General features: G+C 30.9%; 1 protein-coding gene across 3 annotated transcripts; it reads right to left on the bottom strand.

The window, feature by feature from the left end:
• Positions 1-671: 671 nt before the first annotated feature.
• Positions 672-8,929, bottom strand: LOC104230186 (probable peroxygenase 5). Of its 3 annotated transcripts, none has more exons than XM_009782927.2 (7): positions 8,769-8,929; positions 8,587-8,682; positions 8,192-8,277; positions 2,574-2,668; positions 1,695-1,820; positions 1,080-1,225; positions 672-1,000 (listed from the first exon to the last, which is right to left on the bottom strand). In XM_009782927.2, exons 1-7 carry the CDS (start codon positions 8,797-8,799, stop codon positions 993-995), a joined length of 588 nt encoding a protein of 195 aa, XP_009781229.1. In that variant the 5' UTR covers positions 8,800-8,929; the 3' UTR covers positions 672-992. The 3 variants fall into 3 exon arrangements, with proteins under 3 accessions (XP_009781229.1, XP_009781230.1, XP_009781228.1); XM_009782928.2 differs by having other exon boundaries at positions 672-952; positions 8,769-8,919; XM_009782926.2 differs by having other exon boundaries at positions 672-988; positions 8,769-8,909.
• Between the last annotated feature and the right edge of the window lie 5,563 nt (positions 8,930-14,492).

Below are 14,492 nucleotides of genomic sequence, written 5' to 3'. Positions count from 1 at the left end.
GATAACCAGATCTCTAATACCAATAAGGCATGAATAATAAGTGTCTTCAATAACTAAACAATTGCAAGTGGTATTTATAATATATATAAAATAAAAAATAAGAAAATTAAGCTAACCTTCTAACTATACAAAATATATATCTAGAAAAATATATTAGTTATTGAAGTAAAGTAGCTAGTACCAGCAGTGGCGGTTGTAGCTTCCCAAGCTACGAGTTCAACTAAATCCAATAATTTTTATACGGAATTTAGACAGGGACAGAGGGGGAGAGCATTAGCTATGGGTTTTAACGAATCCAATAACTTTCGCTCAATGCCTATATTTGTACTAAAAAATCTATTACATATATAAAAATATATAATTGCGAACCCACTAACTAAGAGAGGTATGGTTCAATGGCAATTCAGAACCCATAAACTTCAAATCATAGCCCCGCCTCTAAATTTAGATAATACGTGTAAAAATTACTAAAATTTCAATAAATATTACGTATTGAACCAATTATTTTAAAAATGCAATGAGTCTAATATTAAAACCATAAAGATTGATCCCATCAAGTAAAATTCTCGAATCCGCAGCTTCACGAGTACCATAGTCATTTTAGGCATGCAAAATGTAGGCATTCCATATTCGGAAAGTAGGACTAAAAAGGCAAAAAAGGACAAGTAACAAATGGAAAGATACAAATTTTATTTGATAACAAGAAAAGGAGAAAAAGAACAAACAATCAAAGTGTCATACAATGAGACAAACTCACTTCCTATCCACACAATTCAAAGAATATTCCACAATTACAAATATTATGAAAATCCACCAGATTCCAGCAAACACTCCATATATGATAACTGTCTGTACTTCTTGTTACATTGTTGCTACGGTTACAGCTACACACAAGGCACAACTGCAGTAAACGATTTCAAGATCCTTCCATTTTTATGAACTTGATGTAGCTCTGAAGTGAAAATAAAATTATATCACAATTTTTTCCCTGTTCAAGATACTGGAAAAATCAATTGTGAAACATATTTGATAAATAATCAGGAATTAAATTTGATTAGGAGATGAAGATTGATAATTACACTTGCAATTCTTGGATTGGTACTCCTTGGCCATTTGTTCAAATAGGCTACCATCATAAACGCCCCTAACCTTTTCTTTTCCCAGCAGTCCATTCTTGTCTTTGCAAAGGAAATAAAGGATTTTCCACTCTGATAAAGCAGCAATACTGCATAATCCAGTTTATTATATATTTACTTTTTTCAAGAGGCCATAAAAATGGAGTTTAACTTTTATACGCCGCAATGCAAAAGAACTTTTATATATTAAGTCATCTAATATATAATAGCATGTAACTCTAGCAGTCAACCTCGTGAAAATAGCACGGGCTAGCCAGTTTTCGGACTGGTAATTGAAAAATAGTCAGTGTTTACAATGTCATTGAAAAATAGTCATTATTTTGCGGCAACACAGATAATTTCAGCAATAAATACTGGAGATTGGTGCACTTGTGTATGAACTTCCAGCATATATATTATGCTGAAACTCTAGTATATTATGTTGGATGTCTAATATATTATGCTGGAAGTTCACATGTAAAAAATTCGAACTCCAGTATATTATGCTGGAATATTTTTCGGATTTTATAATATATTGTCTTTTAAAATCTAAATTTGAGAATAAGAAATGTATATTACCGTCCCTTAGAGTCCTTTGGTTGCTCATTTGCCTTGAGCATTTCATCCAATTCTTGGGCTGTCAAGGCGTTTGCATTTGAACGTGCGTGTTTCTTGAATATCTCTTCGAATTTTTCGGGAACAAACCTTCAAAATGGCAAGGCAAAAATTGAGTTTCCTGAATATAGTTTACAAGAAGTGTAGAACCCTTGCTAAGCATCAACAATAAGAGATTGAAGTTTTATTCACTGACGGTGTAAAGAATTTATTTGTGCTCGTCTCCAACTAATACAGATAATTCATTATTTTCCCTATTTATCAATTCGTACGTTGTATAAACACTTATCACATTGATTTTTAAGTGACATCAACGTTTAAGTATTTTTCACACGTCTGAGATGAAACTTGGCTCTCTTAACACTAATAGCCTCTTTGGTCAAGTTTCTCCAAGTTAGAAAGCACTTTTTTTTCAAAGTTGAAGTGTTTGGCTAAACTTTTAGAAGAAAAAAAAGTGTTTTGGAGTAGAAACAGAAGGAGTTTGGAGAAGCAGAAAAGAGTAGCTTCTTCCCAGAACCATTTTTTTAGAAGCACTTTTGAAAAAAATACACTTAAAAGCACTTTTTAAAAGCTTGGTCAAACACTAATTGTTGCTTAGACGTACTTTTCACATTAATCGGTCAAACACAAACTACTTTTTACCAAACAGGCTATAAGTTAGGGGGACTGCAGGAGCGAAGCTAGAGTTTAAGCCTTTAAGGTACGAGTTCGGCAGAACTCAGTAACTTTGATCTAAAATTTGCATTAGTATGTAAACTCGATAACTTAAAAGGACTATAATTTCGAACTTATAAACTTCAAATTCTAACTCCGACGACGAGTGAAGAGGCATGAGATGCGTACCTTCCTTCAGTGTCATAGACGCCACTATCACTGCCATGCTTTGCTAATTTGATGTTCTTCACTTCAATAGGAAACAGTAAAGAAGGCCATTTTCCCTGTGCATGTTACAGTCGTAAACAGTTATCAGTTTCTTCCCTCCATCATTTTTCCTCAAGCAAAACTATATATCATAATTATTCATGAATTTATAGTGTGTACTTAAGTACCAAAGACGTTGACTAATTAAATGTGTATGACATACTCCATCTTTCTTGTCCCTTTTTTAATTAACAGTACGTCCTCGCATGTCTAAATCTTGAATAAACTTGATTAATTTGTACTTGTATCACTTATGATTATAGCTCTATCATTTCTAATAGTTCATTGATCTTTAATGAAATTAGATCAATAAAAGAAAGAGGGGTTTGTTTAATACTTCCTCCGTTTCAAAAAGATTGGCATCATTATTTCTTTAATAAGAAGTATTTATAGCCATACAAATGCTATGTCAGGTTTCAAATCACAAGTTTCAAAAGTTTTACAGTCACACAAATGTTATGGCTTACTCCGTATTTAATACCACATATTTCAAAAGTTTTTCCTTCTTTATTAAAGCTTGTGCCAAGTTAAACTAAAACAATCTTTTTGAAACATAAATAACAAAATACTAGTCAAAATAAGAGATTCATTTTTGCTACTCCCTCTGTTTCAAATTAGATGAGGTACTTTTCTTTTTAGTCTGTTCCAAAATAAATGACACGTTTTTAAATTTCGAAATAATACAACTTTAAACTCTTCATTTTACCTATTTTACCCTCAATGAGAAGCTTGTATAACCGCACAAATGTCATGGCCCCACAAAGCTTTTACCCCTTAAGCTTTTAAGACCACAGGTTTCAAAAGTCTTCTTTTTTTTCTTAAACTCCGTTCCGAGTCAAAATATCTCATCTATATTGAAACGAAGGGAGTATATTCCGGTTGTTATGAGCTGAATCTAATTCCTCTCTTTCATACATGGACATTCTAATAGGATATTGGTCAAACTTGTAAAATCAGCTTATTTTGAAAAACGCTTTTAGTGAAAAGCACTTTATTTTTGGCTAATCAATATAGAAAGCACTTTTGAGCAGCAATTAGTATTTTGTCAAGCTTTTAGAAAATGCTTCTAAGTGTATTTTTCTCAAAAGAATTTTTCAAAAAAAATAATTTTGGGAAGAATCTATTTTTTTTTACTTATCAAAAAATGTTTCTACTTCTGAAGCTTTGGCCAAATACCTTAACTTTAAGATTGGAGAAGCTTGGCCCAATGGACTATAAATTGTTTTCATTTAAATTCAATTACATGTAACTTCGGGGCATTTGCATATATACCCGCTTTGTCACGTTTTAACTTGTGCCCGCTTTACAAAAAAAATTGCAAGCGTACCCGCTTTTTCGCATAACTTCAACATATGGGGCTGAAGTAGCAAAGGCATTCACGCAAAACTTCAGCATTCTAGTAGACGGGCCTGAAGTTTTTGTTCTCTATTTGCATTGCTGAAGTTTTTGTTTTTGTAACTGGCGAATTTGTTTTGTAACTGGCGAACTTCAGCTCTAGAGCTGAAGTTTTTATTTTTGTAACTGGTGAACTTTAGCTCTAAAGCTGAAGTTTTTGTTTTGTAACTGGCGAACTTCAGCTCTAGAGCAGAAGAAGAAGAAGAAGAAGAAGAAGAAGAAGAAGAAGAAGAAGAAGAAGAAGAAAGGAGGAAGAAGAAGAAGGAGAAAGGAGGAAGAAGGAGAAGGAGAAAGGGGCTGAACTTATTTAAAAAGTGGATACAAGTTAAAAAAAAATTTAAAAAAATGGGTATAGGTTAAATGGGGGCGACCAAATAGGGCGCCCCGTGCAATTTTAAATGTAACTTCACATGAATAGCGCCTATAACGTACGTAATTTTCTAAAAGGTGCCAAAACTATGAGAATCATTTCTTAACAATATTCACTACTAGAAATTCGGTAATTAGCGATCACAAAAACCAATCAACGTTGGTCGTTTTTGACATATTACCGACCAAAACACGCTTGGTCGTTATTTTGGTGGTTGTTTTAGTATACCGACCAAGGTTGATCGGTCAATTAAATTCAACAAAAAGTATTACAAAAAAAACCGACAAAGTTGGTCGGTATTTTAATTATGTAATCAAAAGATTCACCATCTGGGAATCGAACCAGGGTGTGTACTGTGGCAGGATACTATTCTACCACTAGACCATTGGTGCATTTTGTTTTAAGATTGTCTTATTTTTTTTTATGCTCTTTAATTGTATTTTCGCACAAAAATAACCGACCAAAGTTGGCCGTTTTATTAAAAAATAAAATTACCGATCAAAATTGGTCGATTTTTTAAAATGACCGCCCGAATTTACCGACCAAAGTTGATAGGTTTTTTTAATATTAATTTTTATTTCTTTTAATTGCAAAAACCGACCAAAGCTGGTCGGTTTTTGGCCGGTTTTTTGACCGATCAAAGTTGGTCGGATTTTGCCGAATTTCTAGTAGTGGTTAGAATTAGAAAACACAAAATTAATTGGAAAAGAATAACTTTAAAACGTCATTAAACACTCCACGCAAGATAAGCTATATCTGACATGTAAAGTGTTAGTACGACATGAAAGGCAGATAATGTTTGGTTTATTTAATTTGCATGTGAACAAGACTGCCTGATTGTGCACCTTACTTAATTAGGGATAAAGCAATTAGCAAGATTATGAAATTCAATTCATGAAGTGAAAGGAATTGAGATGGGCATCTGCCAGCTTGCTCCATATTTGGCACTTTCCAAAATCACGTGCATATTAGAATATATGACAATCAGTGGCGGAGCCACATGCGCCCAAGGGTGTCAACCGACACCCTTTTGTGAAAAAATTACACTGTTTAGTTTGGTAATATTTTAAAAATTATGTATATATAGTATATAATGATATCTTTTGATTTTTTGGTGAGTTTATTTCTTTATATTTTGACTCTCCTTAATTAAAATTCTGACTCTGTCACTAATGACGATGAATATAAAAAAAGTTACTACTATCTTATGCTCCACTTTTGGTAATATTAGGGTTCATTTCCAGCCAGCCAAACCACTTCTATAAAAGCTTCTACGAAAATATTTTCTTAAATATAAATTTTCACTAACAATACTTTAACTTGTTTAACATAGCAAGTTGGTTGTGTTATTGTTCAGATTACTACTAATGTAAATATTTTTTTGCGCCGTCAATAAAGGGTAGTTAAACTCTCTTAAATAATGGAGTAATATGTTGATATTGTAAAGTGCATTTGTTATCCTACAGTGAAGTGTTTATTTTCCTTTTTTCTTCTTTCTGTTTCTCCAGAAGGGTAGGATCTGTCGTCATATGTGGATAAAATTTTAGCAGAATTCCTAAAAATATCTTCTAAATTTAGCACAAATTATTAGTTGCACACCTAAATTATGACGATCGTCATTGGACGGCAGTGGCGGACCCAGAATTTTTATCAAGCGGGTTCAAAAAAAAAATTAGAGGTCATATGTGACTAGCTGGTTTCGAACTCAGGACCATGTGGAAAATTTGAACCCTCTTTACCAAAAAGAGCTAGGCATTTTACTTGTTTCAAGTGGGTTCAAAATTATATTTATACCTTTACTTGTCTGAAAACAGCAAAAATATACCTATATATACAGTGTTATTTTTCGATGAAGCGGGTTCATATAAACCCACTTGACTCCACGTGGGTCCGCCCCTGTTGGACGGTTATTGACCATTACCGACTAACCTTGGTTGGTTTTTTTTGGACGAATTTTCCTGGTTTTCTAGTAGTGCGACTCCCAAAATTTTATGTGGTTGTTATTAATTCTGTTCTGATTAAATCCAAATTTAGGCCGGAAAGTTTCACATTAGGGTAAAGCGCTCCCTAACAAAGGCGACTCCATATATATCCAGCAAATAATAATTCTCTCTAGTCATGCACACCAGGGCGAAGCTATGTTGGTTCAAGGTGGTTAACTGACCACCCTTCACCGAAAAATTATACTACGTATAAGGTAAAATATTACTTGTTATTGATTTAAAATAGACTTTGAACACTCTTACACAGCCCACTGATAAAGGGTGTTCAAAATCCTTATTGAATTTCCTGGCTTCGCCAGTGATGCACACATAAGAGAATAAAGCTGGAAATATACTTCTGATCAGAGCCAAAGGCTTATTATCTGATATGAAACTTTACCAATAGAATCTTGAATAAATAAAATAATTAGCTTCATGGACGAACAATTCGTGAATAAATAGATTTGACAATATTTTAAATCATCTTAAGGTCTCAATTCTTCGCTTTCCACTGTGGAACATTAATCTAATTAACTCTTTACTCATTCATACAAAATCTTCTCTTCAAGTTAGGGAAACAAAGGGAAATTTTCTCATTTTGTTTTTTTCAGTTTAGTTCTTCTATGTCATATTTGTTAGTAGAATAAGGGAAAAATTTATCCGTACCCGGTGTATACACCAACCCAATAATTAAATGACATTTTATCTTATTTAATTATAAACTAGTAGTATTTAACCATAGTTAACTTCATCTAATTTTTGTAATCTTAAATAATATAAATATAATAATAGTCTTAAATGAATTCTATCTATTCTGTTGTTCCACGACAAATACCGTAAGGGAGCAAATCAAGGCTAAAACAATTCTCATTAACCACCCAAATTCTCCTTATTTCCTCTTAAATAATTTTTTGCTACAAATACATCCTCATTAATTTTTTCAGGATCTTATAAAGCCAAAAATATACTAGCTTCAACCTTTCTACACTAACTTATAGTAGATCATTCAACTCTTCTTTAACATAAAAATTAGCTATAAAATCATAAAACCAATCATTGTTAGAGACATTCAACAAGGCAGCTAACAAGATAATTGTTCTACTAAACTCTAACACGTAGAAATTAAGTTAACTATAAGAAAACTTAGCTTTTGGACGAAGCATCCTATAATGTTATTCAAGATGTCTAAGAGCTCCTTTATAAATACCATATATTATATTACCGTCCCTCCGGATAAGTTTCATTAGCTTAACCAAAGACCCTAAAAAATTTAAAACTCTAGTAGACGGCTAACTCTAGTAGATTTTATTTGCTCTAACAGACTGTTACTACCTTTCTTAAAAAAGATTTTTTTAAAAAAAAAACTTTAGTAAATATTGTAAAAAAAAAAAAAAAGAAGATTTTTTTAACAAAAAACTTTAGTAGATATTGTAGTTTATTTCCTATGGTTAACTTAATTAGAATTGGTGTATACACCGGGTGTGGGTAAGTTTTTTCCATAGAATAAGTCCAAGATTACGTTAGTTGTTTTGATTTATTTACCTAATATTTAGGAGATTTGGTTTCTGTTACCTAGAGTTTAGTAAGTAGTTCCTATTTTTATGCTTTGTTTCTGCATTAGCATAACCTTACTTATTTATTTATTTTTAAACAATATTCAGTATGAATATACCTACCATAGTCTTTCAGTGTAATTCTGTTTTATTTCTCTTACGATCTTCAAAATGAGATTTAGATGAAACAACTTATTAATTCAAAAGAATCATATAAAGAGACAGAGATAGAGAAATTACAGGTCGAGTTTTGCGACTGAGGCCAGCATTAATAAAAATGGACGCGAAAACGGAGAGAAAAATACCACTTCCAATTTTCCGGAAACCTGTAAATTAAATCAAAGAGAAGATTGTTTTCAGAAGAGAGAAAAAAAAAAGATGATACATAAAGTGAAGTAGAAAAGTAATACTTAATAATATGGAAATTATTTTGTAACAAAAAGAAAAACGACAGACGAACAAAAAGATATTTTCCAAGGAATAGACACAAACGGTCGAAAGATCATAATTCAACTCAAAATATCAGGAATTGGAATTAATTGATCGCTTGGCCAAAATTGATTTGTACTTTCATACTTCCCCCAAACTATGCTGAAGAAAAAATGAAATTAAAATATTTAGATAGAAATTAAAACCTTGATAAGTTTCCCAAGGGTAAATAACTCCATCCTTGTTGATATCAAAGAACATAACATGTTTTTCCAGAGGGGTTGGCTCTTTCTTCTCAATTCCTGCATGCCAAATTACACGAATTATATGTAAATCTTTAAAATTCACAATCACAAAAAAAAAAAAAAAAAAAAAAAAAATCGCATACCCTCTTGGTGAATGCTGTTGTAAGAAGCCATAAAGTCTTTGAATAAAATGAACAGAGAAAGAAGATGAAATATCAATAAGAATTTGGATATGAAAGATTGGAAAGAAAGGAATAACTTTTGAGGTTGTTCTTTAACTCTTTCTTGATGTGTAGTATTGGTATTTCACAGGAGAAATGTGTGTATATATATACACACATATATGTATAAGTGTTGCTTGTGTATAGTTGCTGAGTTGTATATCACACACAATGAGGGAATTCAAAAATAAAAGAAATAACACGTGAAAGAGCCACGTAGATCTATATGTATATGATGTTATATACGGAAATGTAATTTTTCAACCAGATAACCTAATTCCGCCGCTTGTCACGCAAAACACACAAACTGGGTGAAAATTAAACTTAGGTCATGTCTTAAATCTTAATTATATTCGAAAAAATTCCTTGCTGTTCTGGAAATTCTTAGTAGGACCAGCACTGCAACACCTGGAATTTTCACTTTCGCACCTGGAATTTGGAATCTATCTTTATGTCTTAATTTTATTTTCATCTCTCTTGTACCTTTTTCTTTAATTTAATTTGTTTGACATTATTTAATAGAACTAAAGCATGTGCTGGGTCTGGAGTAATTTTTTTTTCCGTCAAAAGAACTTTGTAAGGCGAAGAAACAAACGAAAAAACTCCCGAGGACCAAACCTGTTGTCCGCAAAAAGAACGCAATGAAACCAAAAAAGGAAAAAGGAAAGGTGTATTTGGTATGACAAAGGATATATATATATATATATATATATATATATATATATATATATATATATATATATATATATATATATTACCGTAGATGTTTAACATGAGCAAGTTATTATGTCGTAGCCCGTAAGGATTTGCTGAGTTGGTTGAGTGAGTGGTTTCCCACATGGAATAATTTGGGATCGATTCCTCTCACCAGCAGCCTCCTCATGTAGAACTCGTCGTACCGGACTTGCCTAATGCGATTTACATGATCTCCTGTGTCATTTGTTAGCTATTATACGATGAGCAAGTTACTGTTCACCCAAAGAATAGCGACTACGAATTTCACCGGAAATTTTGCAAAAAAGTTGTTATGTCGCATTCGAATTGACTGAAGTCATTTTACAAAGAAAATATTGTGCATTAAATGGACGAAAATGACTTCTTACTTATAAGCAGAAGATATTCTTCCTGTAACTTAAATATCGTTAACTTTTAGTTTCATATGGCTTCAACTAATAATTAAATATTATAATTAGTCTTTACTTGTTAGAGAATGTTACACAATATTTTCAATTTATATATATATATATATATATATATATATATACTTATTTAACCAAAATTTCGACGACGCGTTATCACATGATACCGCTCACCGCAAAATGTATTCGCCTCTGATCTTGAGTTGCTCCATTGTATTCCTCCCTTCACTAAGAAAGGGGAAAAACACAAAATTAAGGTATTGACATTAAAGTTTAAGTCAGTGGATGCGTCTTTCTTTTCTTTTCTTATTATTATGTTTTTGGCGGGCTCATAGTTCGCCGCCTAAAAAATATGAAATTTTTACATTCCTATGCAATATAGGAAATTATATTACCCTCAATGTTTAATATTTGATATAATTACATTTAGTATATATAATTACCAATTATATATTATTAGTAATTTTTAAGGGTATTAATTACATTCCTAATTTAATGATACTGTATATTCCTTCTAATACCACTCCCCCACGTTTCTCTCTCCAATTCCCACACCTTCACCCACGTTTCCCTTCCACACCCATGATTTCTGTATCAAAATCTCATTATTTCTTCCATAGCCAAGGCACTGTCGGCACCTCTGCAATCTTGTCCCAATGTTTTTGTGCCCGGGGAAGATGAGCACAAGCCTAGTCGATTTGATGGTTATGATTTCGGGTTCCTTCAGTAATATAAGAGGAAAGGAAAAGAGAGCAGCAATACCACCATTGACAGCCATTAAAAAGCTTTGAAGCTTTGAATTCAAATTTGGGTTTTCAAAAATTATTATTTATTTGGATTGGGTGTTGTTGTAAATAATTGGGAATATGGTTTGGAGTTTATATCTCAATTTTGAGGGTTTTGTTGAAGATTAGACTTGGTTTTGGCTGAATTTCAGATTGAAACTCGAAGAAGAAGACATGACATACATTATATTGCAGCAATTGTAGATAAATTGTAGAAAAATTATAGAATGTTGTTTATTTATTTTTGAGCTTTTGTGTTTTTGTGTTAAAAAATTTTATGGGAGCTTGTTATTCCATTTCGTCTATTTTGGAGCTAACTTGTGCAGATGAGAAGCTGTTTTTTAAGTTATATATATTGCTATACCTTTAAATTCAAGAAAGTATGGTTGTATTGTATTTAAAGAGTCGTGAATTTGTAGAATAGGTTGAATGTGAGGAATGAGTCAAATAAGACTCGCAATGACTTGTTTTCTACATTTATTCTACAATAAAATTGCATATCATTTGAAAAATTAATATGAAAATACAGAATTTCAATGTTTCTACAAATTTTCTACAAACTGTTCATAACAGAATTTCTCTTTATTTTCATGCATGGTCGTCTGGAATACTAAAGTTACTTGATATGCCAACATCTCCCGTTATATAGGAATACAACTTATCTACAATTTTCTATAACTTTCACACATTATTTCCACCCAGTGAAATACAACTTCAATAACATAAAATTTATATACAAATTTTATACAATATGTCTTTTGTATATTTTGTATCTGATTTATACATAGTAAAAATAATTTTCATACAATTAATTATATATTATACAACTTATCTACGTACATTATTTCTACTAAGTTATATACAACTACAATATAATACCACTTAAATATAATTTTTATACAATGTTGTTCAACTTTCATACAATAGTTAAATGAATAAAAGAAAAATAAATAAACAACAGAATACAATTTTTCTATAATTTCTGCAATGTAATGTATGTCATGTCTTCTTCTTCTTCTTCTTCGAGTTTCAATCTGAAATTCAGCCAAAACCAAGTTTAATCTTCACCAAAACCCCTCAAAATTGAGATATAAACTCCAAATCATATTCTCAATTATTTGCAACAACACTCAATCCAAACAAGTAATGATTTTTGAAAACTCAAATTTGAATTCAAAGCTTCAAAGCTTTTTAATGGCTTTCAATGGTGGAACTGCTGCTCTCTTTTTTTTTGCTTTGTATTACTGAAATTTGGACACAATTGCGTTTGATGTAGAAGAATTGTAGAAGATTTTGTCATTTTTGATTTGTGAAATCAGAAAAAAGTTTGAAACACAGTGTATCGAAAAAGCAGAGACGCTAAATTTGAAACGAAACTGACGAAGAAGATTAATGTGCGTGATTTGCGTTGTGGAAGATCTGGAAGAATATTTAATCCCCCAATTTTAGCGCACCTAAATAAGGAAGTCTACAGCTACAATGGTTCCTTATTTAATGAATTGTCTATAGTTTGTAGAAATACTATTAGCATGAAGGGTAATATGCAAACTATGAACATATTTGGTAATATAATTTCTTATATGGTATATGAACGAAAATTTCCCAAAAAATAGTAGATTTAAAACGTTGAAGCAACAAAGCGCAAAAGCAACTTAATTATTTGGCTTGAAAGTTAAAGCATCAATCTAATAAAGCAACAACAAACATTATTTGCTTTATGAAGAAATAACGTATTTGTACTTCCTTTTGTTCTTGCCTTTGCCTTTGCCCTTGCCCTTGCCCTTTAGCTTTACAAGAAACTTCCATGAAGCATTAACGAAGGAAAATGCTTCATCTGTGTGGGGTCCCTGAGAATTAAGGACTTGAAAATGTTGAGTCTTCAATGATCTCATTATTTGTTATATTTATTGTTCATGCATTTCTGTTATATTGCATGTGTATATATAGCTTTGTTTACATATGGCATCATTCTCTTGCGAGTTGCGAAAGATCATTTTTTTGATCAGATTACACATACCTCAACTACTCTATCGGATATATATTCTCTCATTAGTACAAGTATCGAGTAACTCTATCTTCAGGACAGATGGCATAACAGTTTACAGGGTGAATTAATCACATTAGGGGCCTAAAGCAAAATTTAATAGGAGGCCTTAAACTAAAAAGGAAAATTTTAATTTATTTGAAGTCTAATTTTTTTTAGCTTTGTGAGATACAAAATTATTGTTTGTTATAATTGTTTTATTCTAATTATTCTTTTTAAATTGATTATATAGCTAATTCGTTTAATATTTCTTAAGACATTGTTGATTATAGGTAAGTCTAAATCATTTAACACTTTTAATTCAAAAAATAAGTTTAAATCATCAATATTAGAGTGACTATTATGTTTTAAGGAATATTGATGAATGCACGCTTCAAACTATTTAAATTTATTCTGAAGTGAACTTCGCTTGGTCTACTATAGATAAGAAATAAAGAACTTTTAAAAAACATTCTACAAGAAACTATCTATAAATTATACCATTATTATCAAATTCAATTTCTATATTTCAGTGATGAAAAATAACCTCTCTATTTTTTGTTGAGCATTGTAATGAGTAAGGTAAATACTTACCCATACCGGGTGTTTACACCAAACTATATTAACTCACTATGGTTAATTAATTTAATTAGATGAGAATGCATATAATTTACCATGGTTAAATGATTGAAGTCTATATACAAAACACATATCATATATCTATTGGTTTGGTATAAACACCCAGTGTGAATACGTTTTTACCAATGAGTAATAAGAACCATCAAATCAATTAATGTTGTTCAATAACAATAGTTGAAGCATTGACATAAGAAACTAAGGCATGAGAAATGAGAAAGAAACTGAATTTACTTATGATGCTGTTGCACTTCTCATTTTACACTTTTAAGTTAATGATAAAATTCAGGGCTAAAGGTTCTATACATGTAGAACTCCATAAAGTATGTTTATATCTTTTTAAAATTCATTTCTCAATACTTAGGGGAAACAAAACTCTAAGAACTCATTTGGACATAAATATTTTCCCCTTTTGTTAAGCATTAAGCAGGTTTAATTGTTTGTTTCGGGTAAGATAGTTAAGTTGGGTTAATTTTAATAGTTTTTACAAATTGTGGAGTATAAATCATATTTCATAATTTTGTCAAAAAGTACATCCAAATACATTGCAAAAGTTATAACCAAATATAAGTTCATCTTCAAATCAAACTTTAGGGAAATTTTAAATTTCAAAAAAGACGTTGAAATTTATGTCCAAACGCCTACTAAGCCTATAATCTATTTTTGCTACATGAATATTATTTCAATCTTACTTTGTTAAAATTATAGATAAAATATTGATACGTTGAATATATGTTTAGTAAAAATTAAAAAACAATTGACAAATATATGATATATTAAAACATTCTTATGGGTGATTGTTTTAGTAACACATGAAAGTTATTTTCTTAGTTATCTAATAACGCAATAATTTTTTGTTTGATGTACGTTTTAAAGGTTAATCGAATTTAATAATTAAATATAAAAATCAATCTGATACCTAAATAATGATATGTTCTATTTAAATTAAAATTATCAAAATACTATTTCAAATTCGAAAAAGATATAAGAAATTTTGACATATGAATATGGAAGAACAAAGAGATGATTGATGCATTTCACTAATACTTGATAAGAAAGTGAT

The sequence above is a fragment of the Nicotiana sylvestris genome, chromosome 4, assembly GCF_000393655.2.
Source record: "Nicotiana sylvestris chromosome 4, ASM39365v2, whole genome shotgun sequence".
NCBI lineage: Eukaryota > Viridiplantae > Streptophyta > Magnoliopsida > Solanales > Solanaceae > Nicotiana > Nicotiana sylvestris.
The sequence above is the reverse complement of the archived record's forward strand: the minus strand, read 5'-3'. Positions and strand labels throughout refer to the sequence as shown.